Raw genomic sequence first — 20758 nt, forward strand, 5'->3', positions numbered from 1 at the left:
ACAACAGGAATAGAGATGCACAAAATCCTCCGAATAGGAATACTAACGAACAAAGGGACGATAGAAATAACCAGAGCTTCCAACAACAAAATAGAAGGGAGATGAATCATGTAGCAATAGGAAACGACAGACAAATTTCTAATTCTAATCTAATATTTTTAGATGCATTTATAAAACATAAAGCGATTAAAATTGTGATTGATTCTGGATCGGAGATATCGCTAATCAATAAAAAACTAGTAAAAGAATTAAATTTGGACAGATTTGTGTATAAGATTCCTAGGGTTGATTTAGTGGGTGCAAACAATAAAAATTTGACGACAGTAAACGAAGGCTTGGGAGTACAGATAAGAGTGGGAAACAAATTCCATATTATGAAATGTGTGGTGATTGAAGATTTAAATCATGATATGATAGCGGGAATTGATGAATTGAGGAAAAAAGATATCACCATAAATTTTTCGGAAAATAAACTGGAAATCAGAGCAGAACCAGACAACACAGGAGAAGAAAAGCAAACAGATAGGAAAACAAATTCTGGAAGGATCAATGCACAGGAAAAACGCAAAGAAATCGATATGACTGTAGAGGATAAACCGAAAGTACAAGAACAAGATCTAACAGAAAAGAAAAAGAGAAGGAAGAAAAAGAAGAAGAGTTCGAAAAGAAAGCAGGAAAATAAGATGGAGACCAGAGAAAAACAGGAAATAGAAGGTACAGAAGAATTGTTGGCAACCGACAATAAAACAGAATGGAAGCAGGAAGAAAAAGAAGGTATCATCAGAGAAGTGAAAGGAATAGAAACATGGTGCTTGGAATACCAAAGGGAATTAGAGGATAAAAAGAAAACAGAAGAAAAAATGGCACTGATGGACGAGAATCCAGAATTTTGTGAAGAAGTATTATGGACAGTGAACACATGTGAACAAAAGGTGGATGAAAGAAAAATAAATTGTGAAAAAAACATGGAGAAGGAAATAGAGAAGATTTTAGGAAACCATGGAGATTTTGTTAATAAAGTAAATCAAGTGGTTAAAAATTATGAACTTTCTTTTAAGGGAAAATACTTGGAAAAATTTAAAACGAAAATATATCCAATCCCGTATAAAGACAGGCAATATACGGGGTATTTTAACATTCACGACATTTGTCAGTATCATAAGTAGATTTTAATAACATAGTGAAATAATTTGATCCTAGAAAACTTTTGTCATTTTTAAAATTTAACAAAGAGTTTTCGGCAGATCAAATGGCGGGGATTTGTTATGATATGTAAAATCGAGAAAAATATTGGTTTGTTTAAAAATATTTCAAAATTCAATAACATTAAAATAATTCAGATAAGTAGGATAATATCCAACAAACATTTCGAAGAAGGAGAGTTATTAATTTCTTGAATTACCTGTACCAAACAAAAAGTAAGCTTTGCATAAATTATTTCTTTGTTATACTTGAGTGACCCGCATAATTTTAAGTGAAAACAAAAAGACAATTGAACGGGGTTTTCCAAAATACATTAATGCAGTGATTAGGGACAAATAGAAGAGATTTTAGATAGAGGTTTTTGTTAGTTTTTAAGAATTATAGAAAATATTATTTGTAAATAAGTTTTAGGAAATTTTATAATTATAGGTAAAAATTTGTTTGTTATCGAAATGAAAAAATGGGGGAATTGTGACGAGTTTTGATTGGCGGAGATTGAAAAAGGTGGGATAAGTATGTAGGAAAAAGTTTAGCGAGATTGAGGAGGAGAGAGAAAAAGATCAGTTGGTTTCCAAGTCTGTGAGAGGAACGGTGATTGTTCTCTGGCGGTTCCTGAAATGTAGCAAGCAGTAGTGGAATGTTAGTGAGTTTTTGTGGAGTTAGTGTATCTGACAGAAGCTGAAGCAGCAAAATATTGTAAGTCATATTTCTCTACTTATATTCCAAGAGTCACTGTTCAGGCCAACGAGAGATTCAGTTTATCGTAAAGAGAAGATATTCCAAGAGTCATTTTTCACTCGGGCCAACGAGAGATTCAGTTTATCGAGAGGAGAAAGGCTATCATAATTTGAATGATTTGTGCTTTTGAAGGAGATCATTAAGGACGATATACTTGCAACAATCTGTGTAAGATTGCTGTTTACATAGGGAGCGGTTGAGAGGAGATAATGTAATCTACAAGGAACAAGGATTTGGACCACTCATCATCAGAGAGAGATATTTTTGTTTCTGCAGTTTTTTTCTTTTATTGATAACAAAATTTTTACACGTAATTGAGAAAGGATATAAATATTTTGATTAGGAGAGTTAGAATAGTTTGGAATTTTGAGATTTCAATTAATATTGTTTGTACCATTAATTTTGATTGTTCACGTACGGAGAACAAAATTTTGAGAATCCTTATATGAGATTTGTTTATTGAAAACCTTTGAGTGTGAATTATTTCATTATTTTTATTTCAATATATAGTGTTAGATCATATGTGTTTTTTATTATTCCGGTATTCTCTGGACCTTACCTTTCACATGTAATAGCCTAGATATTGAAGCACGAATTTAACCCTGAGATAAAAGAATTAAAAATTGTGATAGAGTCATAATCATATCATTTAAATAATTTTAATTAATCAAAAAAATTAATTAGCTAATTATTGCTTGGCGCACCAAGACTATAAATATCACAATAATATATATATATATATATATATATATATATATATATATATATATATATATATATATATGTATATATACATGTATATATTGCAGTGGCAGCAATTTACTAAAAATTATGCAAACTCAGTATTTTAATAAGTTTCAGTAAACAACATAAAAATATGATCTATGTAGCAATCAATACTTAAAAAAACTGAAAGAGAAACATACATAATCTAAAAACAAAAGACTATACAACAAATAAAAAGGTAAAACCATATCTTACCAGCTGAAATTAAAATATTAAGAACCTTAAATCTACATTAAATACTATCTAGAAATAAAATAAACAGGAAGGAGAATAGAAAGAAAATAACCATGATTTTACAACACAAAGTAAATTTTTTTTCGTCTTTATAGAGGGGGGGTCTGAAATCTTCAAAAGACATCTCAGTCCAGGACGCCACCTGACTGACCTTAGTGCAGGATTCATTCTTCGTAGTCCCGGCGATAGTTCCCGAGGTACTTTAAAACGCCCTCTCGTCGCTGATTCTACGTCAAATGCCTACCTGATAAAACAGACCCTCCTCTGACATTCAGTACTCCGAAAGTGAAAAGGCCACTGTAAGACTGAGTTAACACTATCTTCAGTTGGGAATAAGCCACAATGTTTATTTATATGTTATAGTTACTGATGTTTTGATGTCTATGACCAGATATTGTTACCAAAAATACAAAATTGTGATTTATTTTCTGAAAATAAATCACAATTTTGTATCTATGATAACAGCCCTCTGGTCATATAGATTGAAAAAAATCAGTAAATAAAATATGTAAATAAATATATTGTGGCTTATTCCTAACATTCTCTCTAAAAATGCAGAGTACCTAACAAAAAGATCTAGCGCCTGAAAATATACAATTAATTATAGCCAAATTCTAGTAACAAGTCAAACATGATAAAATCTATAATTACCCTTTTTTATAGTCTATTAACTTCAATGAAGCTAATTCAGCTTCATCAGTAGCTCTCTGCCTCTCCTTCTCAGCTGCTTCTCTTAAGGCTTTTGCCCTCAGCATATCTTCTTCCAAAATCTTCATTTTCATCCTGTGAATCTCGTCTTGCTGTCTGATGGTATCCCTCATTTTCTTGGACCGTTGTTTATTTTCAGACAATATTTGTGGTATAGCACCCAGTGCCCTACTAGAAGTAGGAGTGTTTGCTAAAATTGATATTATTGTTAAGTACATATGGCTTTAACTACATTTAAAACACTTACCACTTTGAAGCACATCATCATCATCCTCTTCTGTATGAACAGCAGGTGTCACACTACAAGTATTACCTGAAACTATTATTAAGTGTACAGGAAGACTGCTCAAAATTATTACATCATACTTACATAACAAGTCCATTTCTTTGAACTCTGTAGTGGGAAAGAAGTGACAAATTTAGTACATTTACCTTTTTCAAAGACTGCTGTGCTATCAAAAGAACAGTCGATGCTGACGTCTATATTGGGAACAGCCTCTTCAACTAACTCCAGCACTGCATCACACTCTGGCTTTATCGGGGGACCACCACCTGTAGCTAACATGCTGTGACGCAGTGCTGTTGTTTCTTTGCGTTTCCTATGATAAAAAAAATTATTGGTCAATACTTCAGCATTTGCTTAAACTAATAAAAGTATTCTACCTTTGTTTTAGGTTGTTCCACAATTTTCTAAGCTGGTCGCTGGTCCTGATGTTGTTGACCTCAGGCTGGCAGTTATAATTTCTTATTATTAACTCCCAAGCCATCTTTTTCTCCATTGTCGAAGCACCGTCTGTCCTTTTATTCTCTACCACACCGTTTTCAGTTACCAGCTGGATTAGGAGAACTTTTTCCTTTGTTGAGTAAGGTGCATATTTACTGCCATTTCCACTCATCTAAAATTTAGATAACCAATTTATTTAGCGTACGGCTTATACAGACAATATAATTATAATGATTGTAACGCATTACACACATATAAATATATCCAAAAACAAATATACATGTAAGCATATATTGAACATCTAAAATTATGCCTCAGACACAGTAACAAAATGGAAATTAATTCTTTAGAATAAATATTTTTTATAATATATTACATACCTTAAAATAGTTAATCCAATATTAATTTCAAACACAAAATATTAATACCAAATACAAAATTTCAGTAAGTATACTATACTATAAACCAACTTTGCGCGGGCTAAAGCATAAACTAAATTTGGCGCTAAAAGTTTAGTCACAATTATGATAAAATTGACAGAATCTTCTTTTTATTCGATATTTATTCGAAATTTACTTTTACTGTACTAATTTTTCGTGCTTGAGATCAACCTTGTACGAGAATACCCGAAGTATCGTTTATAGAACACAACAAATACTTGAGCATGACTTTGACGTAAGTTCGACTTGGCGGAGTACATGCTCAAGCACGGGCTTGAGTACCGACTATAAATACGGGGCTAAAAATTTAGCGTGGCATGTCTTACATGCCAGACGACCTATAGGACTAGATTATGGCAAAATTAAGCGACCATGGTGAATGATCAGGTCTGGCATTATATACATGCCTACGACCTCAAAGGGTTAAAGATACATTATCAATTAAAGGGTTAATATTGGTATTTTTAATCTTTCTTTTAGTAAACTGATGATGGAATGATTCAATTCCGAAAAGATCTTAAAAAATAAAAATTTTAAGCTTTTAATAAGCATTTTTTATACCTTAATACACACGAACACCACGTGCTTTGTATTCAACAGGTATACTAGCCACTCCTGGATATCTCCACTTCATGGTTTTGTTCCAGTTTTACTTTTAAGTGGTATCTCTTTAAGACTTGGATCAGGAGCTGCAGTGAGTTTGCGTCCAATAAGAAAATGGGAAGGTGTTAATACCTCAAGGTCGTCAGGACTAGAGGAAAGAGGGACCAAAGGACGGGAGTTTAGAACCGCTTCAACCTGTACAAGAAGAGTAATAAATTCCTCGTATGCAAGAGGAGAGTTAACCAAAATTCTCCTTAAATGATGTTTACATGATTTCACGGCCGCTTCCCATAAACCCCCAAAAATTTGGAGCACGTGCCGAAATAAATTGCCATTGAATCCCTAACGTGTTACAAATTGTTTGTGATTCTTGTTCCAAAAATTTTTGTAATTCTGTTAATTCAGTATTAGCCCCAATATAATTTGACCCATTATCTGAATAAATTTTAAGTAGTTTGCCCCGTCGTGCGACAAACCTTCGAAAACATGCTATCCAGGCTTCGCTGGTTAAGTCTGATACCACCTCTAAATGAAGTGCTTTAGTTGAAAAACACACAAAAAGACGAATATAACATTTAATTATTTGTGAACCACGACCACGTTTTGTTTTCATTGGAAAAGGACCTGCATAATCCGTTTCCGTTACATAAAATGGAGGATTTATTTCTACTCTGTCTTTTGGTAAAACTCCCATAATTTGCTCCAAAGGAATAGGTTTGCATCGGAAACATCTCACACAATTGCGATACACGTTCCGTGCTAAGTTTCGTCTTCCCAATACCCAAAAATTTTGTCTGATAGTACTTAACAATTGCTGTGGGCCACAATGCAGCAACCTATTATGTTCCATTTCAAATAACAATACGGTAAACCTGTGTTTAGCACTTAAAAATCGCGGGTTTTTTTTGTGAATAAGATAGATTTGCCAAGTTTAATCTACCCCCACCCTGAGACATCCTGCTTTATCTACGAAAGGATTCAAATTAAGAAGACTTCTTCCAGGGTTTTCCATTTTCCAGTGCCATCATATCTGCTCCAAAAATTTCTTTTTGTGATACCAATACCAACGCATCCATAGTGTGCTCCAATTCCAAAGGAGATAGTGAACTGGTTACATCAAAATTTCTTGATCTGATCTTTTTAACATATCTAAAACTATATGCCACAGCTCTCCTTAACCTATTTAAGCAACTGAATTTTTCAAAATGAAATAGTTTTGGGTTTTCTTCAGTAGCTATGTGCGAAACTACTGCATACCTCAAGTCTGGTAATTTCAATTGAAGGGGTGGCTGCAATAACCAGGCAGCTCCACTTTTTTACGAAAATGAGATTTTCAGTGACTTACTCTTAACAAAAATCGGCCGATCGTTCCCTGCAACAAACGGGTATCTCTTAATAACGGCACATAACTGGCAACGATATTTGGAGCTACCTTGCTTTCGGTTTGTAGCAAGAACCGGGCAGCTCCTGGAGCTGCCTGGTTCTTGCACTTAACTGTTGACAAAATAATATAATAGAAAAGATATAAAAATATGCATGGAATATAAAAAATAAGTTTGATTCCTTCATGTATTTGTTTAGTTTCTATTGAATTTTATGTAATAATACAATAATTTTAATATTATTCTATTTCTAAACAGTTTGTAATACGGTCCTGTTCATTTTCCCATGCGCCGCCGTGAACTAGTTACTTACTCGTTTAGTCGGGCAAGCGCAGGTGCTCGTTGTGTTTTAGTTTAGTTCATATCGACGTGTTGTTATACATAGATACACACTTTTCTTACGATTCGTAGTGAATAAAATTTAGTATTATTTATATTTGAAATGGCAAGTGAACTCAGTTCAAGTGAAAGTGAACCGTTTCAAGATTCGTCATCGGATTTCATTCCTGATTCCGAATCAAGTGAGGAGAATGCTGTAAACGAAGTTGCTGCAAGCAATGTTGCCACTACGTCTGGACTGGTTGAAAATAAAAAATCGAAAAAGAGGAGCAGGGAGCCGAATATGTGGAAGCGAAACCAGAGAAAATTAAGAAGATCTAAAGGTGAAGAGTACATTAATGTTAAAGGAAACATAGTGGAAAGACGAAGTAGAGGAGGTCCATGCCAGTGCCGGTTCAAATGTTTTGAAGGCATAAGCGAAGAAACTCTTGATAAAATTTTCACGTCTTTTTATGAAATAGGTGATAAAGAGCAACAAGATATCTATTTAGGTAAGGATAAAATTATTGGCGCCTGAAAGCACGTATTAGTTATATATCGTTTCATAGGTTCTTGGGTATGCAGATTTCGGTTCCGAGGTCTATTTGATATTTAAACAAATAAATGACGATTCCAATAGCCTTCCATACCTGTTGGTACGGACGGCAAATAATGATTTTTACGAAATATTGATTTTCTGTTCTTTTTTTCAGGTGGTTTAATACAGACGAGAAACGTTGACAGAAGGCGACCGAAAGGAGGTGGTGGAGTTCCAAGAGGCCAAACGTTTTTATATAAAATAAAGAGAGGCATATTTGAGAAAAAAGTGTGTAAAACGGCATTTATGAACATTCACGCAATAACGAAAAGCAGGGTGGAGAGAATAGCGACTCATATGGCTTCACAGATAGTAGGTCCGAAAGACATGCGAGGGCGCCATGAAACTAGACCAAATAAAATCCCAGATCAAATTATCAAGTCCATTGAGGATCATATAAATAGCTTTCCAAGAAGAAAAAGCCATTATAGCAGAAATGATAACCTAAACAGAAGATATCTTTCATCCGAACTGAATTTAAGGCTTATGCACAGATTGTATTTAAAAAAATATGAACCAGAACAGCATAATCTATTAGACACACCAGAGTTTAAGCCAAAAGTTTCATACACATATTATCGGCGTGTATTTGTGGAAAATTTTAATTTAACCTTTGGCCACCCTAGAACAGATACTTGCAAAACTTGCGACATCCTTGACAATAAAATAAAATGTGCCAAAGATGATGAAACTCAAAACACATTGAAGGTGGAAAAAAAAGTGCACCTGACTAAAGCTGATACTTTCTATAAAGATTTAACAGAGAAAACTGCTTTGGCTAAGGAAGATCCCAGAGTTGAAGTCATGTCATTTGATTTTGAACAAAACATGCCCCTGCCACATGTTCCTTCTGGTGACGTGTTCTACAAGCGCCAGTTGTGGTTTTATCCATTTTGTATCCATAAGGGCAGCGTTTCGAAGAGTTACTTTTATGTTTTCGATGAAATAACGGGTCGGAAATCTCCAAATGAAGTGATAAGTTGCTTACACGATTTTATTAATAACTACATTGATCCTCAGGTAACAACCCTTTACGTTTATAGTGACAACTGCGCTGCGCAGAACAAGAACTCCGTTCTTGTTCACTTTTGGCAATCTCTTCTATTGCATGGAAGATTCAAGAGAATAAGACATCGTTATCCCGAACCTGGGCATAGTTTTTTGCCCTGCGACAGGTCGTTTGCTCTGGTGGAAAAAGAAAAAAGAAAGAAAGAAAGAGTTTATCTGCCAGAGGAATGGAGTCGCATGATAGCAAATACCAGTAAGAAGTTTATTGTGAAAACTGTTAAACAAGATATGATTCTAAACTATAAAGAAGTTCTTGAGCCATTTTTTAAGAAAAGCAATATTAAAAATAGTTTTGGTGCAAAATTTACCATATCGAAATATAAAGTTATCGAATTTAGTGATACACATAGAGAGACTGTTACGTGCTCAGAGTCAGCGAATGGTTTTGTGACTGAGGATTTCGTTCTTTTAAAGAAATCTTGTGTACCGATTTTTCCACAAGTACACAATAAGGTTTATAATGCACCGTTGCCTTTGAAAAGGGATAAGCTATTAAATGTCATGGAATTGGCCAGACAGTATGTTGGCGAGGCTGAAATGTGGTACTACCAACAACTTGTTCCTGTAAAGCCAGAAGAATGCCAAACTTCCGAAACTGAAGATGAACACTAGTAACCTAATATTACCTGTTTTTTATGTTTTCATATTCCACTGATTAGTTTGTATTTTGATATTAATGTAATAAGGACATTTTATTTAGTTTCTTTACTTTTTGTATCCAAATAACATATAAATACCTAAAACTATTTTTTTTGTATATTTTTGGCAAAGCAGCTCCAATTTTTTTTTATTTTATTAAAATATGATATTTACAATATTTACAAAAACTACGTAAAAACTTTTTCTTTACATGCTTTCACCACAGGAAAAAAAATAATAAAAAATAAACTAATTTTGAATTTTTGGGAGGTTTTTTTCTATTTCCCACAAATTTTAAAATACGGAGCTACCTGGTCATTGCAGCCACCCCTTCAATTGTGCCTCATGATCCAAATTTGGCCACTCTGACTCTTCCAATTTCAACCATTCAGGCCCAATTGACCAAAATTGTAAACCAATAATTTTCGACGGTAACACGCCCCTAGATAAAAGATCTGCTGGATTGTGCTCTGATCTCACATGTCTAAATTCACCACATTTAGCAATGGCCTTAATTTGACTAACCCTGTTTGTGACAAAACTTGTAATTTACAAACATCAGTTTTAAGCCATCCCAATACCACTGTAGAATCTGTCCAATAAAAAATATTATTAATTTTCACTGTAAGAGATGCTTGAACTACTGCAACTAATTTAACCAATACCAATATAGCACAGAGTTCAAGTCTCGGAATTGTTTGTGCCTTCAATGGAGCTACACTCACTTTAGGACACAACAAATTTAGTGTTACCAATCTCTCATGGTCTATACTTCTAAGGTAAACACAAGCTCCATATGCCAATTTTGAAGCGTCTGCAAACCCATGAATATCCACTGTTATAGCATTCTTGCAAACCACATGTCTTTTAATTCGTAGACTATTTAAATTTAAGAACTCTGCCCTCAATTTTCTCCATTCTGTTTCCAAATGGTAAGGCAATGACTCATCCCAGTGAAGTTTTTGCTGCCACATTTTTTGTAACAACTGTTTTGCCAAAAGTACTGAGGGTCCCACCAACCCTAAGGGATCAAAATCCTTGAAACTTCTGATAATATGGATCGTTTGGTATGCCTATTGTCTTGAGCTGAAAAATCTATTGCAAACATCAATGTGTCTTCTTTAAATGCCCAAATCAACCCCAGTGTCTTGTTTTTATCCTTTTCTCCAATCTGAACAGAACCAGAAACATCTTCTGATTTTGCCAATGCGAGCTGCACCTCTTTACTGTTTGTTATCCATTTTCTCAACTCCATACCTCCACCTTGTAAAACTTGATCTACTTCCTTGCACAAACTTATTGCTTCCTCTGCTGATTCAGCACCAGTAAGTAGGTCATCTACGTAGAAATCTTTTAAAATTATTTGAGAAGCTTCAGGTCTGTTCTCTGCACACTGAACTCCTAACTCCTTCAAACATCTCATTGCCAAGTAAGGTGATGACTTTGTTCCATATGTCACTGTGTTGAGTGTATACTCCTTTAAGTCTGCATCAGGTGATGCTCTCCAAATTATTTTTTGTAAGGGCCGTTGCCCAGGAACAACCCAAATCATCCTGTACATCTTAGCGACATCTCCACCAACTACACAATAACATTAACAATATAGAAACCAAATCTTCTTGTACTTTTGGTCCATTATATTGCAAATCATTGAAAGATACACCTGTATCAGTAGTGGCTGAACCATTAAATACCTCTCTTAGCCGTGTAGTCTCAGTATTTTCATTAATCACCCCATGATGTGGAAAGTAATATGAAATAGTATCCAACGAACTATCTGATAATGACATATGACCCGTCAATATAGTCTTGCATGAACTTGATATACAATTCTTTGTAACTTTTCATTCTTTTGTAATTTTTGTTCCAATTTATAAAATCTATTTAATGCTGATTGCCTAGATTGGCCCAGTGCTGTTACTGATTTTTTCAGTGGAATATGAACTACAAATTTTCCATCAGGAGCCCTCTTTGTCGTTTGTTGAAAGATTTGCTCGCATTCTATATCTTTCTTTGAGAGCACCTCTTGTCCACCTGGTACCTCTTCTATTTGCCAAAACTTTTCCAACTGCTCACTGATGTCTAATACACCAAGATTACAATTAGTAATATTAGATGTGTTTCCAATAAAACTCATTTTGCCATTGACCAACCAGCCCAACTTTGTCTTCTGAAGCAATGGAAGATTTGGACCCGACCGAATTTGTCCAACACAATAATTCATAAAATATATCCACTCCTAAGAGAAGATCAATCGTTAAAGGTTTATGGTTTATGGTTTAATAAGGTTTAATCCTGGATCTGCCAATCGAAGGTGTTTCGGAATATTCAACCTTGTTCTTTACTACTAGGTATATTCTGACTAGGGATTACTCCAGTAATTTGTGGAACTATTAAAAAGGGTACAGTTTTTCTAAAGCCCACCCCAATTGATTCAACTGTACCATTGCATCTATATTTGACTTGTGCGACCTTGCTTCCAACTCCTGCTAAAGTAAGATCTGACTTCCTAGGCAAGTTTAACCGCTTTACTACTTCTTCACTTATTAAATTGGGTTGGGACCCAGAATCTAACAGTGCTCTGCATGTGCAAGCTTTTCCATTCCCATCAATTATTTGAACTAATGCAGTTGATAACAATACCTCTAAAGGAACCGCCGCTTCATCTTCCAACCAGACAGAATTGACACTAAATGACATACCATTTGATGGTCCAGCTACTGATTGATTGCCATTATTAACAGAGGCAGTGGCACCTTCTTCGCAGACCTATATCGCAGAAAGCTGACCAATATCTTCCTGATAACCTACTCCAGTGACATCCTGATCTGCCCCTCCACTAGCGTAATGCAGCAGTGTGTTATGTTTCCGCCCGCATTTCCTGCAGCTTCCAGATTGACAATTTTTACTAACATGATTAGTTTTTTGCAAACAATTTAAACATAAACCCAATTTTTGTGCTTGTTTATATCTACCATACGTGTTTAATTTTAAAAAACTAGGACAGTTATAAATAAAATGTTTTTCTTTACAATAGAAACAAAAAGCAGTTGTTTCTACTGCTTCTAATGTTTTATTTGATTTACTTTTCCAATTGGGTTGAAAATGTTTCCCTTTACTATCAACTGTGTTCTTTTCTTTCCTCATCCTCTCAATATTTTTTAAGCTATCTATTCTATTTCTTAAAAAATCTTTAAACGGATCTAGAGTTGCTAACTCTTTTTAGGTCTAATTTCTTTCCATTTACTGAATGAAAATTGATCTAACTTTTTGGACATTAAATGTACCAAGAACGGATCCCATGAATTTCCCCATTCAATTATTGTATCTAACATATCCCGTAAATCTGTCGCAGATTCTTTTGATTATGACCGAAATACTAATAATGGATCTATATGAAACCCAACTAACAAAGGTTTATCATCATAACGATCACATAACAGTTGCCAAACAACGTCATAATTTTCCGCGGTCATTTTACGCATTTTTACCATTTTTTCAGGATCCCCCTGTAATGCTCGTTTTAAAAAATGAAACTTTGCAATACTTGAGATTGCATCATTATTATGTACCAATGATTCATACGTTTCTTTAAACTCGATTCACATATCTATTATACGTGGGGATAGGGATAGCCGGCAGCCTTGGTTTTGCTTGAAGCGCTAATCCCCCATGATTGCTATGATTACTAGAACTAGAGGCAACCTGAGATCCTCCCATGTCTACCAAATGACTTTGACTTTCTTGTAACATATTTTTTGCTAATGAAATCACTCTATAAAAAGAATTTTCGAACTTGTCTCTTTCAACAGAAGCATTCCTTATAAATTCCTCATCTGAGGCCATATTATCTATCTCATTTTGAACTTCTTCAAATTTATCTAATAATCCTACTGCCCGATCTAACCAACTTTCCAATTCAATTAAAAGATTATTATCCAGTCTACATTTATTTAAAAAAGTCTCAAAGTTTGTTAATTGTAAATAACTTGAAATCTTTGTATATTTGCCAATAACTAACCAATATCAATATTTAACCCAATAATTATATTAAATACTGCCAATAAAATGAAATTGTGTACGCAAATGACAATTAAACCAATAAATACAAAGTAAATAACTTGAAATGTTTGTATATTTGCCAATAACTAACCAATATCAATATTTAACCCAATAATTATATTAAATACTGCCAATAAAATGAAATTGTGTACGCAAATGACAATTAAACCAATAAATACAAAGTAAATAACTAAAAATCTTTGTATATTTGCCAATAACTAACCAATATCAATATTTAACCCAATAATTATATTAAATACTGCCAATAAAATGAAAATTACGAATGACAGCCCTGCCAATAATCATGAAACAAATACATACAAACTAAATATTGTTTATTTCAAGTACTCTTCATAACACAGATTAAAGAAATTCTAGATAGTAGATAGGAATGTGTTTAAAAAGGAGCAGACTTACCAGAATAATCAATTTTCTAACGTTTTAAACCAAGATGCCCATAAACAGCTACCACCATGCCGGTTCGATCATTTTATCGATAAATGTATTGTATTTATTTGCACTCATCCGGCTCGAAGGACCACATGAATCCGCTAAGAATTCTAACTTTTTTTTTATGGGTTTTTTCTTCGCCAAAATTAATACCACCAACTGATATTTCCAACTTTTATTAAACTAACAAATTTACAACGTTATGTCTGTTCCGCCCTTCTTAAATCTCTCCTTACTACTACCTTACTCCCCTTGTACATTGCCCACACGGGCGAGTCCATTAGTTGTACAGTGTGCAACTACACACTGTTGCCAGACAGACCTAAAAACCCTTGCGGATACAAATTAAAAGTCCTAAACAATAATAAATATCGAATTACTCAGACGTGCGGAATCAGTTCTTCACTCAGATTCCCTCTGCGAGAGTATCTCCAGGTTGAGGTGCCAAGGTAGACGAATCGTGCAAACCAATTAGTTGTTTCGGAGAAGTTGTTCGGAGAAGACGCTTTTCGCACATATACATATACGAGAACAAACTAAATGGCATAAACAAATATCAAGCTGGAAAAAGAAAGAGACATGTTGAATGCACAAATAAAATGATATCGAAAAAATAACAATGTGATATCCACGATAACGCAAGTTACGGTAAATCGGGGACTCAGCAGCTGCGGAACATTTTCCTCTGTTTCTTCTGGGTTGTTTATCACTGGAACATTGTTTGTTCTCACAAGTCATAATTTTGCTCACAAGTCTTTTAAAATTGGTCCATTTTATTGTCTTGATGGTACTTTCTTCCTACCATGTTCCTAGTTCCAGTAGTATGGGGTTGTGACCCGTTGCTCTTGGCGTCTTCGTTGTTTTATATGTACTGGTTTAACAGTCTTCTGTTTCTGTTCGTAGCTCTATCTCTAAAGTTCCTTTATTGCGGCAATGAAATGTGTAAACGCAGAAAGCGTCGTCTGTACTGTTTTGCGTTGAAAACGAGCGACCATGGACGACCTCAATGTAGCTCTTTTAGTAGTGCTAGATGTTCGAAAATAACTATGTAGCTAGTTTTAATTTTCTTGTACTATTTCACAGCCATTTAAAGTTACAAGCCATGAAGTAGAAATTTGGCAACATCTAAGGGCTGTTTGAATGTAAACAGCTGATTACAATGAATGGATAACTATTTATTTTCTATATTCTATTTTTTTTAATTAAAATTAAGTGATTTTATGTGTCTAGTCAGTTATTTACGTTAGTTGTTTATTCGACTAATTATTGATATTGTACTACAGGTTGAAATAAACTCAAATGTAAGTATAAACATTGTTAGGTTAGGGGTGGAATTTCATTATTCTCCAGTATTTATTAGGTAATTTTTAGTTATTTTGTTATATTAACCCTTTGGGCAATGAAATCACAGTTTTTGCGACAACTGTGGGTTTATTCTCCGGTTAATATCGTAATAGTTGAAATGCCACAAATGCTTAAATATGTTGTTCTTTTCATTTACAGATGCCAAGACATTGTTATGTATCTCGATACAAAAGTAATTACACAAGCATTCTGAAGTTGGAAGAGCCTGTAAGCACATTTTCTTTCCCAATAGATAAACAATTATGTAATAAGTGATTAAAAGCTATCAAACAAGACAATTATACCCCAATAAAACCTTCAGTTCTGTGTGCTAAGCATTTTCATTCTGAAGATATGGTACTTCATCATACATGGAAAGACAAAGAGTGTTGTGTCTGAAAAACTTACATATCCAAAATTGGAATTAAATACTATTCCTAGGATTTCCCCAATCTTCCGGCATATATGTCTATTCCTAAACCTTCTCAAACAATATTTAATAGACTCGTTTAATAATTTTATTAACAGCATGAAGATTACTTTAAATGAGTGGAATCAAAAAGTGACGAAGTGTATATATTTATTTTTTAAACATTCAAGAATGTAGTGACTCATTACATTTACAAAAATTACTCATACAAAAATTTAAAAGTTACTGTATATACCTATTGGTGAAAATTTATTTATATAGGTTTGGTCTGACTCCAACTCTTACCTTACTTTAACGTAAATAAGATAGTAGGTAAGGAGCCACACTTTATTTCTGTAATATTTACTAGGTATTCTTAGCGATAGTAATTGAAGGTCTTGGAAGGTGAAGGTGTTATGTTACATTTGCTTGAAAATTGGGATATCTATGTGGATGAAGGCGTTATGTGCTATTATTTCTCATAGCACTAGTGAAGGGGTTATACACTAATATGCAAAATTTTTGGAGGGAGAAGGTGCCATGTGCCTTCAGCATGCACATAACACCTTCATCCACTTAGTCACTGTGCTTTGTTGACGTTGTAAAATAAAGTGCAAGATGAGAAGAAGTAAACAAATATTAGAATTGGCTCTTAAATAGGCAAAAGAAGACAGTTATGAAGGTAAGCTTGATGAAATAACTAATATTTTATGAGATAACAAAATAAACGCAATGTTATAATTATAATCTTATAGAACAATGATATAGACTACTATATTTGTTTGGTTTAAGGTGAAAAATGAAGATGTCAGTTGCATTTTCGACGATCCATCAAGTGATAAATATGCACCGGACTCAGATATCGTTAGTGATAGTGAGAATAATAGTGATGATGATTATACAAGATGTGCTTGCATTTCCTCTTCTAGAAGGTTTCTTTCTTGTCAAGATAAAACTAATTTTCTAGAATCCCCTTCAGCAAGTACAAATTCTACAGCAAAAATACATCCACAGTCTGATGCGGAAAGTGATGTGGTAAACCTACAAATTCCCATTTCAATTACAAACAGCAGGTGTGTTGAGGATAGAGTGGTGAGTAGCCCTATTAATAGTGACCAGGCTCATTTAGATGTAGAACCACAAGTAAAAGAACAAAAATTGTCCAGGAAACGACAGAAAAACAAACAACCATGGAAAAGAAATGTGGCTGCTAAAGCAAGAGAATGTGGAGAAAGTTACTTATCTCGTAAAGGTGTAGTGATTCCTGCCAAACGCATTAATGAGGATAATATTATTTGTAATGAGAAGTGTCGATTAAAATAATGTTCAACTAGGATTAACCAGGATACAAGAGTATCAATTTTTAATGACTTCTACAAACATGATATTAACGGGAAAAATGTAATTATTTTTAAATCAATTTCCATAAGTGAACCTCAGCGAAAACATAATTGTGCAAACAGACATAAAACTGCATCTTTTAAGCACAGTATTACAGTAAATGGAACTCATGTGCCAATTTGTAAATCAGCCCTAATGTCATTGTACCAAATAGGCAGAAAGAAAGTATTTCTTATCCAAAACCAGATAAAAAAGGTTTGTCAGCGCCGGAGTTAGACAAACGGGGCAAGCATAACAACAGGCCTACTAAACTTGATCCAGATGTAAAAAAAATATGTTATGGAACATATTGCTTCGTTTCCTGCTGAGTTGTCTCATTATTCTAGAGCCAACAATCCAAACAAAAAATACTTATCACCGTTGTTGTTCGCACCTAAAATGTACAAACTTTACATTGAACAATGCAGACTAGACCAAGTTTCAGACGAATTCTTAGTAAAAGAGTCCATGTACAGATTTATTTATGATTACGAGTTCAATTTATCCATTTGGACAATGTCACTATGGATCTGCAACAGACTATGCCATTGCCTCGTTTATGTACATCAAAAGCTTTTTATAAAAGACAGATGTAGTTTTACAATCTCGGCCTGCATATAATTTTAAAAAATGTAGACAGGGGCCTATTTTTTACCTGTACAGAAGACGAAGCAAATCGTGACAGTACAGAAGTTGCAAGTTCACGGTTGAGTACTGTTGAAAGTGATAGAACACTTCGAGAAAAAAAAATCATCTGCAAGTGTGGTCCGGCTCTTGTGCCAGACAAAATAAGAATTTCCAGATTATTTGTCTGTACTAGTACATGATTTTGAAAGGGTACTTCAAAACTATAGACCATAAATTTCCAGAGGTGGAACTCTCTCCAGATTTCCACTCTTACCTAGACTCAGATCGTGACTTTGGTCGCATCGAAAAGAATCTACGGAAACAGCCTAATTTATTCTTACCAGATAAGTATCGTCAGATAATACTGCAAACAACCAAAGGAAACCAGGTTATAAATATGGACCCCCATTTTAGGAACATTGAGGAATGAGCTACATCTCTAAAACTCGTAAACCGGAAAAAGGATCTTCTTGGAGAGACTGTTCAATTTAGAGATGGCATCAAATGGATAAGGGTAGATGAATTTGGTAGTTATCTGTTTAAATATAGCTATGACCCCAATATGCCGTTCAAGAAAGTGGATATTCGACGTTATAGGTCTACCAATAAGACAAATAAAACTATGTGTGTTATATCCCCAAACTTTGTAGTTCCAAGAATAAACAAGAAGATTGGCAGTTTGTCTGCAGAGAAAAATGAAGACATCAAGCAGTTATTGCCATATGTACCCCTTGAACACAGATGGTATTACAAAGCAATTTTGCAGGGCAATTAAAAAGGGTAGCGTCCTACATGTTTGTATACCATTTTTGCATTGACTAACAGAATGTTATTTTGATTTATTTTAAATAAAATATAGCTCTAATGTGCGACTTTGGCTTGTCTTCTGATCTACACATAGCACCATGTACTTGTTTTCATATACCCTACATCCTAATAGGTTGGTAGACAAAGGTGCTATGTACATATTTGAATTTTTTTAAAGGGTAAAATGTATATTTTTCAAAAAAAATTGCTCGCAAGAACTTTTGTTATCCAAAAGATTCTAGATTCAAAATTTGAGTTTTTTTAACAGGTACTTGTAAAAATACAACCAAAAAAACTTTAACCTGGATTATCTCATTTTCAGTTATTTGTAACATAGCACTTTGACTTTCCAAACCCTTCAATTGTAAATGGTCCTGGCATACTAATTCATGAAGTAAGAAACTAGCCTCAGCTTGCCTTGCAATAAGATCTGTGTCAATCATCTGCAAAAATGGCATATTCCTCATTATTCGAGTCTCATCTTTGATATAAGCTTCCTTTTTAGGGTTTTAGTAAAGCAGCCAAATTTGATACTATTTTTAAATTACAAAAAAGAGCAATTCGTTATCTATTTGGTCTCAAAAACATATGTCATTGATATTTTAAAAAATCACGGAGATGTGATGCTTCCCTCTTTATATATTTTAGAAACTGTTTGTTTGATTCACAACCATCTAAAATTTTTTCCTGAAATACCTGATCATGGCTACTCCATTAGACGTTCTGGTTATGATGTTTATTTACCGATCTTGTCCTCTGAGTAAGTAAAGAATTCTATTCTATATAGTGCAAAAAACTATATAATCACTTACTGGGACAAATTAAATCCACAACATCTTTCACAAAGTTCTGTAAAATGACAAAAACCTAACTCTCTAAAAGACCATATTATTCAGTCCATCAGTTTCTTAATGAATAACAAAGAAACAAAATTATTAGTATTCTGTACATTTAAATTTGAGTGTCTGACGCAGTAGCTACAATTTGTTTTGTATTTTATGGTTGCCTGTACAAATTATGTAAGGCTAATAATTTTACTATTTTAAGATTGTTTTGTTTTGTTATTTTATATTATTTGACTTTTTTGTTAGCTTTGTCCCTAAAATTGTACAATTTTCAGTGACAGTGATTACAGTGTTAATGTAACCTCTCAGTTTGTTACTGTAATATCAATAAAATTAATGAGACATAAAAAGTTGTGCACTGAGATAGAAAAGTATCTAATTAAAAGTGTTTTTTTATACTTTACAAGAATTTTGTAATTCATAAAGATTGATTTACGACTCTCCTTTATGCGTTTTTTATGGCTTGTATACTGAGTACATATCCGTATTTTCTGTTAATCTCTTAGATAATACCTACAATTAATTAGAACTCTAGATTTTAAAAATCATAAGTGTTTACTATTCCTATACATTTCTACCCTTTGTATGGAAAATAAATATTATTATTAACAGGTTTAACTTATTTATTTCATATTTTCCTTTTATTAAATTTAATTAAAATTTCTCTTATTTGTGCAATCTTAAAAAGAGATCCATGAATTAGTATTTAACATATTTCGGGTTATGAAACGGACCACCATTTCTCCTTCATAGGACTATTTTAGTCATATGTTGTAGATATCTGTAGTTCACCATCGAAATAGTTCAAATGAACAATTCTTTCAACTGAACTAATTGAACTAGTTCATTAATTTTCATAGAACTAGTTCACTGCGAACGATTTGCATTATAAATTATGTCCCAAGTCCCAACTTCTAAAGAAGAAAATAATGAATGAATGAGATCATATATTTATTATTTTGTGAGTGGGATGGACTGACTAGTTTAAAAAAAGAAATGCCGATTAGCCTCAGATAACAGATAATAATTCTTATGAATGTGAGAATAACATAAACAGTCTTATCCTAATGTCATAATGGTTCGGATCTTATGCCCATGTATTGGCTTGGACATTGCCATGCTGTGTTGTTTCTTGTATTGTAATTTTGAAATAAAAATTTTTGATTGGGGTTAAAATGATTGATGCATTTACGTAAAATATAATTTTATGTAAAAGTGAGAATGAAAATGTGTTATTTAATGTTCCTAGAAAATTCACTGATTTTTTTGTAAAGGTTCTTTTAGAAATAACCTAATTATAGATACCTATGAGTTTAAATATACGTGAAAATAATAATAAATCATACGTGAACCATATTTATATTTAAAACGGTTAATAAAAAACAAATCTTAA

General features: G+C 33.5%; 4 protein-coding genes across 5 annotated transcripts; 1 reads left to right on the forward strand and 3 right to left on the reverse strand.

Annotated features, from left to right (window-relative positions):
* Nucleotides 1–3546: 3546 nt before the first annotated feature.
* LOC140449559 (uncharacterized) lies at nt 3547–4076 on the reverse strand. 2 transcript variants are annotated; one of them, XM_072542761.1, is made up of 3 exons: nt 4040–4076; nt 3917–3988; nt 3547–3859 (listed from the first exon to the last, which is right to left on the reverse strand). In XM_072542761.1, exons 1-3 carry the CDS (start codon nt 4050–4052, stop codon nt 3609–3611), a joined length of 336 nt encoding a protein of 111 aa, XP_072398862.1. In that variant the 5' UTR covers nt 4053–4076; the 3' UTR covers nt 3547–3608. The 2 variants fall into 2 exon arrangements, with proteins under 2 accessions (XP_072398862.1, XP_072398861.1); XM_072542760.1 differs by having other exon boundaries at nt 3917–4069.
* Nucleotides 4077–7197: 3121 nt separating this feature from the next.
* On the forward strand, nt 7198–9414 carry LOC140450757 (uncharacterized). Its single transcript, XM_072544428.1, has 2 exons — nt 7198–7648; nt 7850–9414. Exons 1-2 carry the CDS (start codon nt 7261–7263, stop codon nt 9412–9414), a joined length of 1953 nt encoding a protein of 650 aa, XP_072400529.1. The 5' UTR covers nt 7198–7260.
* Nucleotides 9415–9917: 503 nt separating this feature from the next.
* LOC140450758 (uncharacterized) lies at nt 9918–10415 on the reverse strand. Its single transcript, XM_072544429.1, has one exon. It carries the CDS (start codon nt 10413–10415, stop codon nt 9918–9920), a length of 498 nt encoding a protein of 165 aa, XP_072400530.1.
* Nucleotides 10416–10462: 47 nt separating this feature from the next.
* LOC140450759 (uncharacterized) lies at nt 10463–11002 on the reverse strand. Its single transcript, XM_072544430.1, has one exon. It carries the CDS (start codon nt 11000–11002, stop codon nt 10463–10465), a length of 540 nt encoding a protein of 179 aa, XP_072400531.1.
* Between the last annotated feature and the right edge of the window lie 9756 nt (nt 11003–20758).

This window comes from Diabrotica undecimpunctata, chromosome 9 (genome assembly GCF_040954645.1).
Source record: "Diabrotica undecimpunctata isolate CICGRU chromosome 9, icDiaUnde3, whole genome shotgun sequence".
Classification (NCBI taxonomy): Eukaryota; Metazoa; Arthropoda; class Insecta; order Coleoptera; family Chrysomelidae; genus Diabrotica; species Diabrotica undecimpunctata.

Coding starts and splice junctions, on each gene's coding strand:
- LOC140450759 (XM_072544430.1), bottom strand. CDS start 11,002: ATGTACAGGATGATTTGGGTTGTTCCTGGGCAACGGCCCTTACAAAAA.
- LOC140450758 (XM_072544429.1), bottom strand. CDS start 10,415: ATGTGGCAGCAAAAACTTCACTGGGATGAGTCATTGCCTTACCATTTG.
- LOC140449559 (XM_072542760.1), bottom strand. CDS start 4,052: ATGGACTTGTTATGTAAGTATGATGTAATAATTTTGAGCAGTCTTCCT. Junction 3,860..3,916: donor TGATGATGTGCTTCAAAGTG/GTAAGTGTTTTA, acceptor TATCAATTTTAG/CAAACACTCCTACTTCTAGT.
- LOC140450757 (XM_072544428.1), top strand. CDS start 7,261: ATGGCAAGTGAACTCAGTTCAAGTGAAAGTGAACCGTTTCAAGATTCG. Junction 7,649..7,849: donor GCAACAAGATATCTATTTAG/GTAAGGATAAAA, acceptor TCTTTTTTTCAG/GTGGTTTAATACAGACGAGA.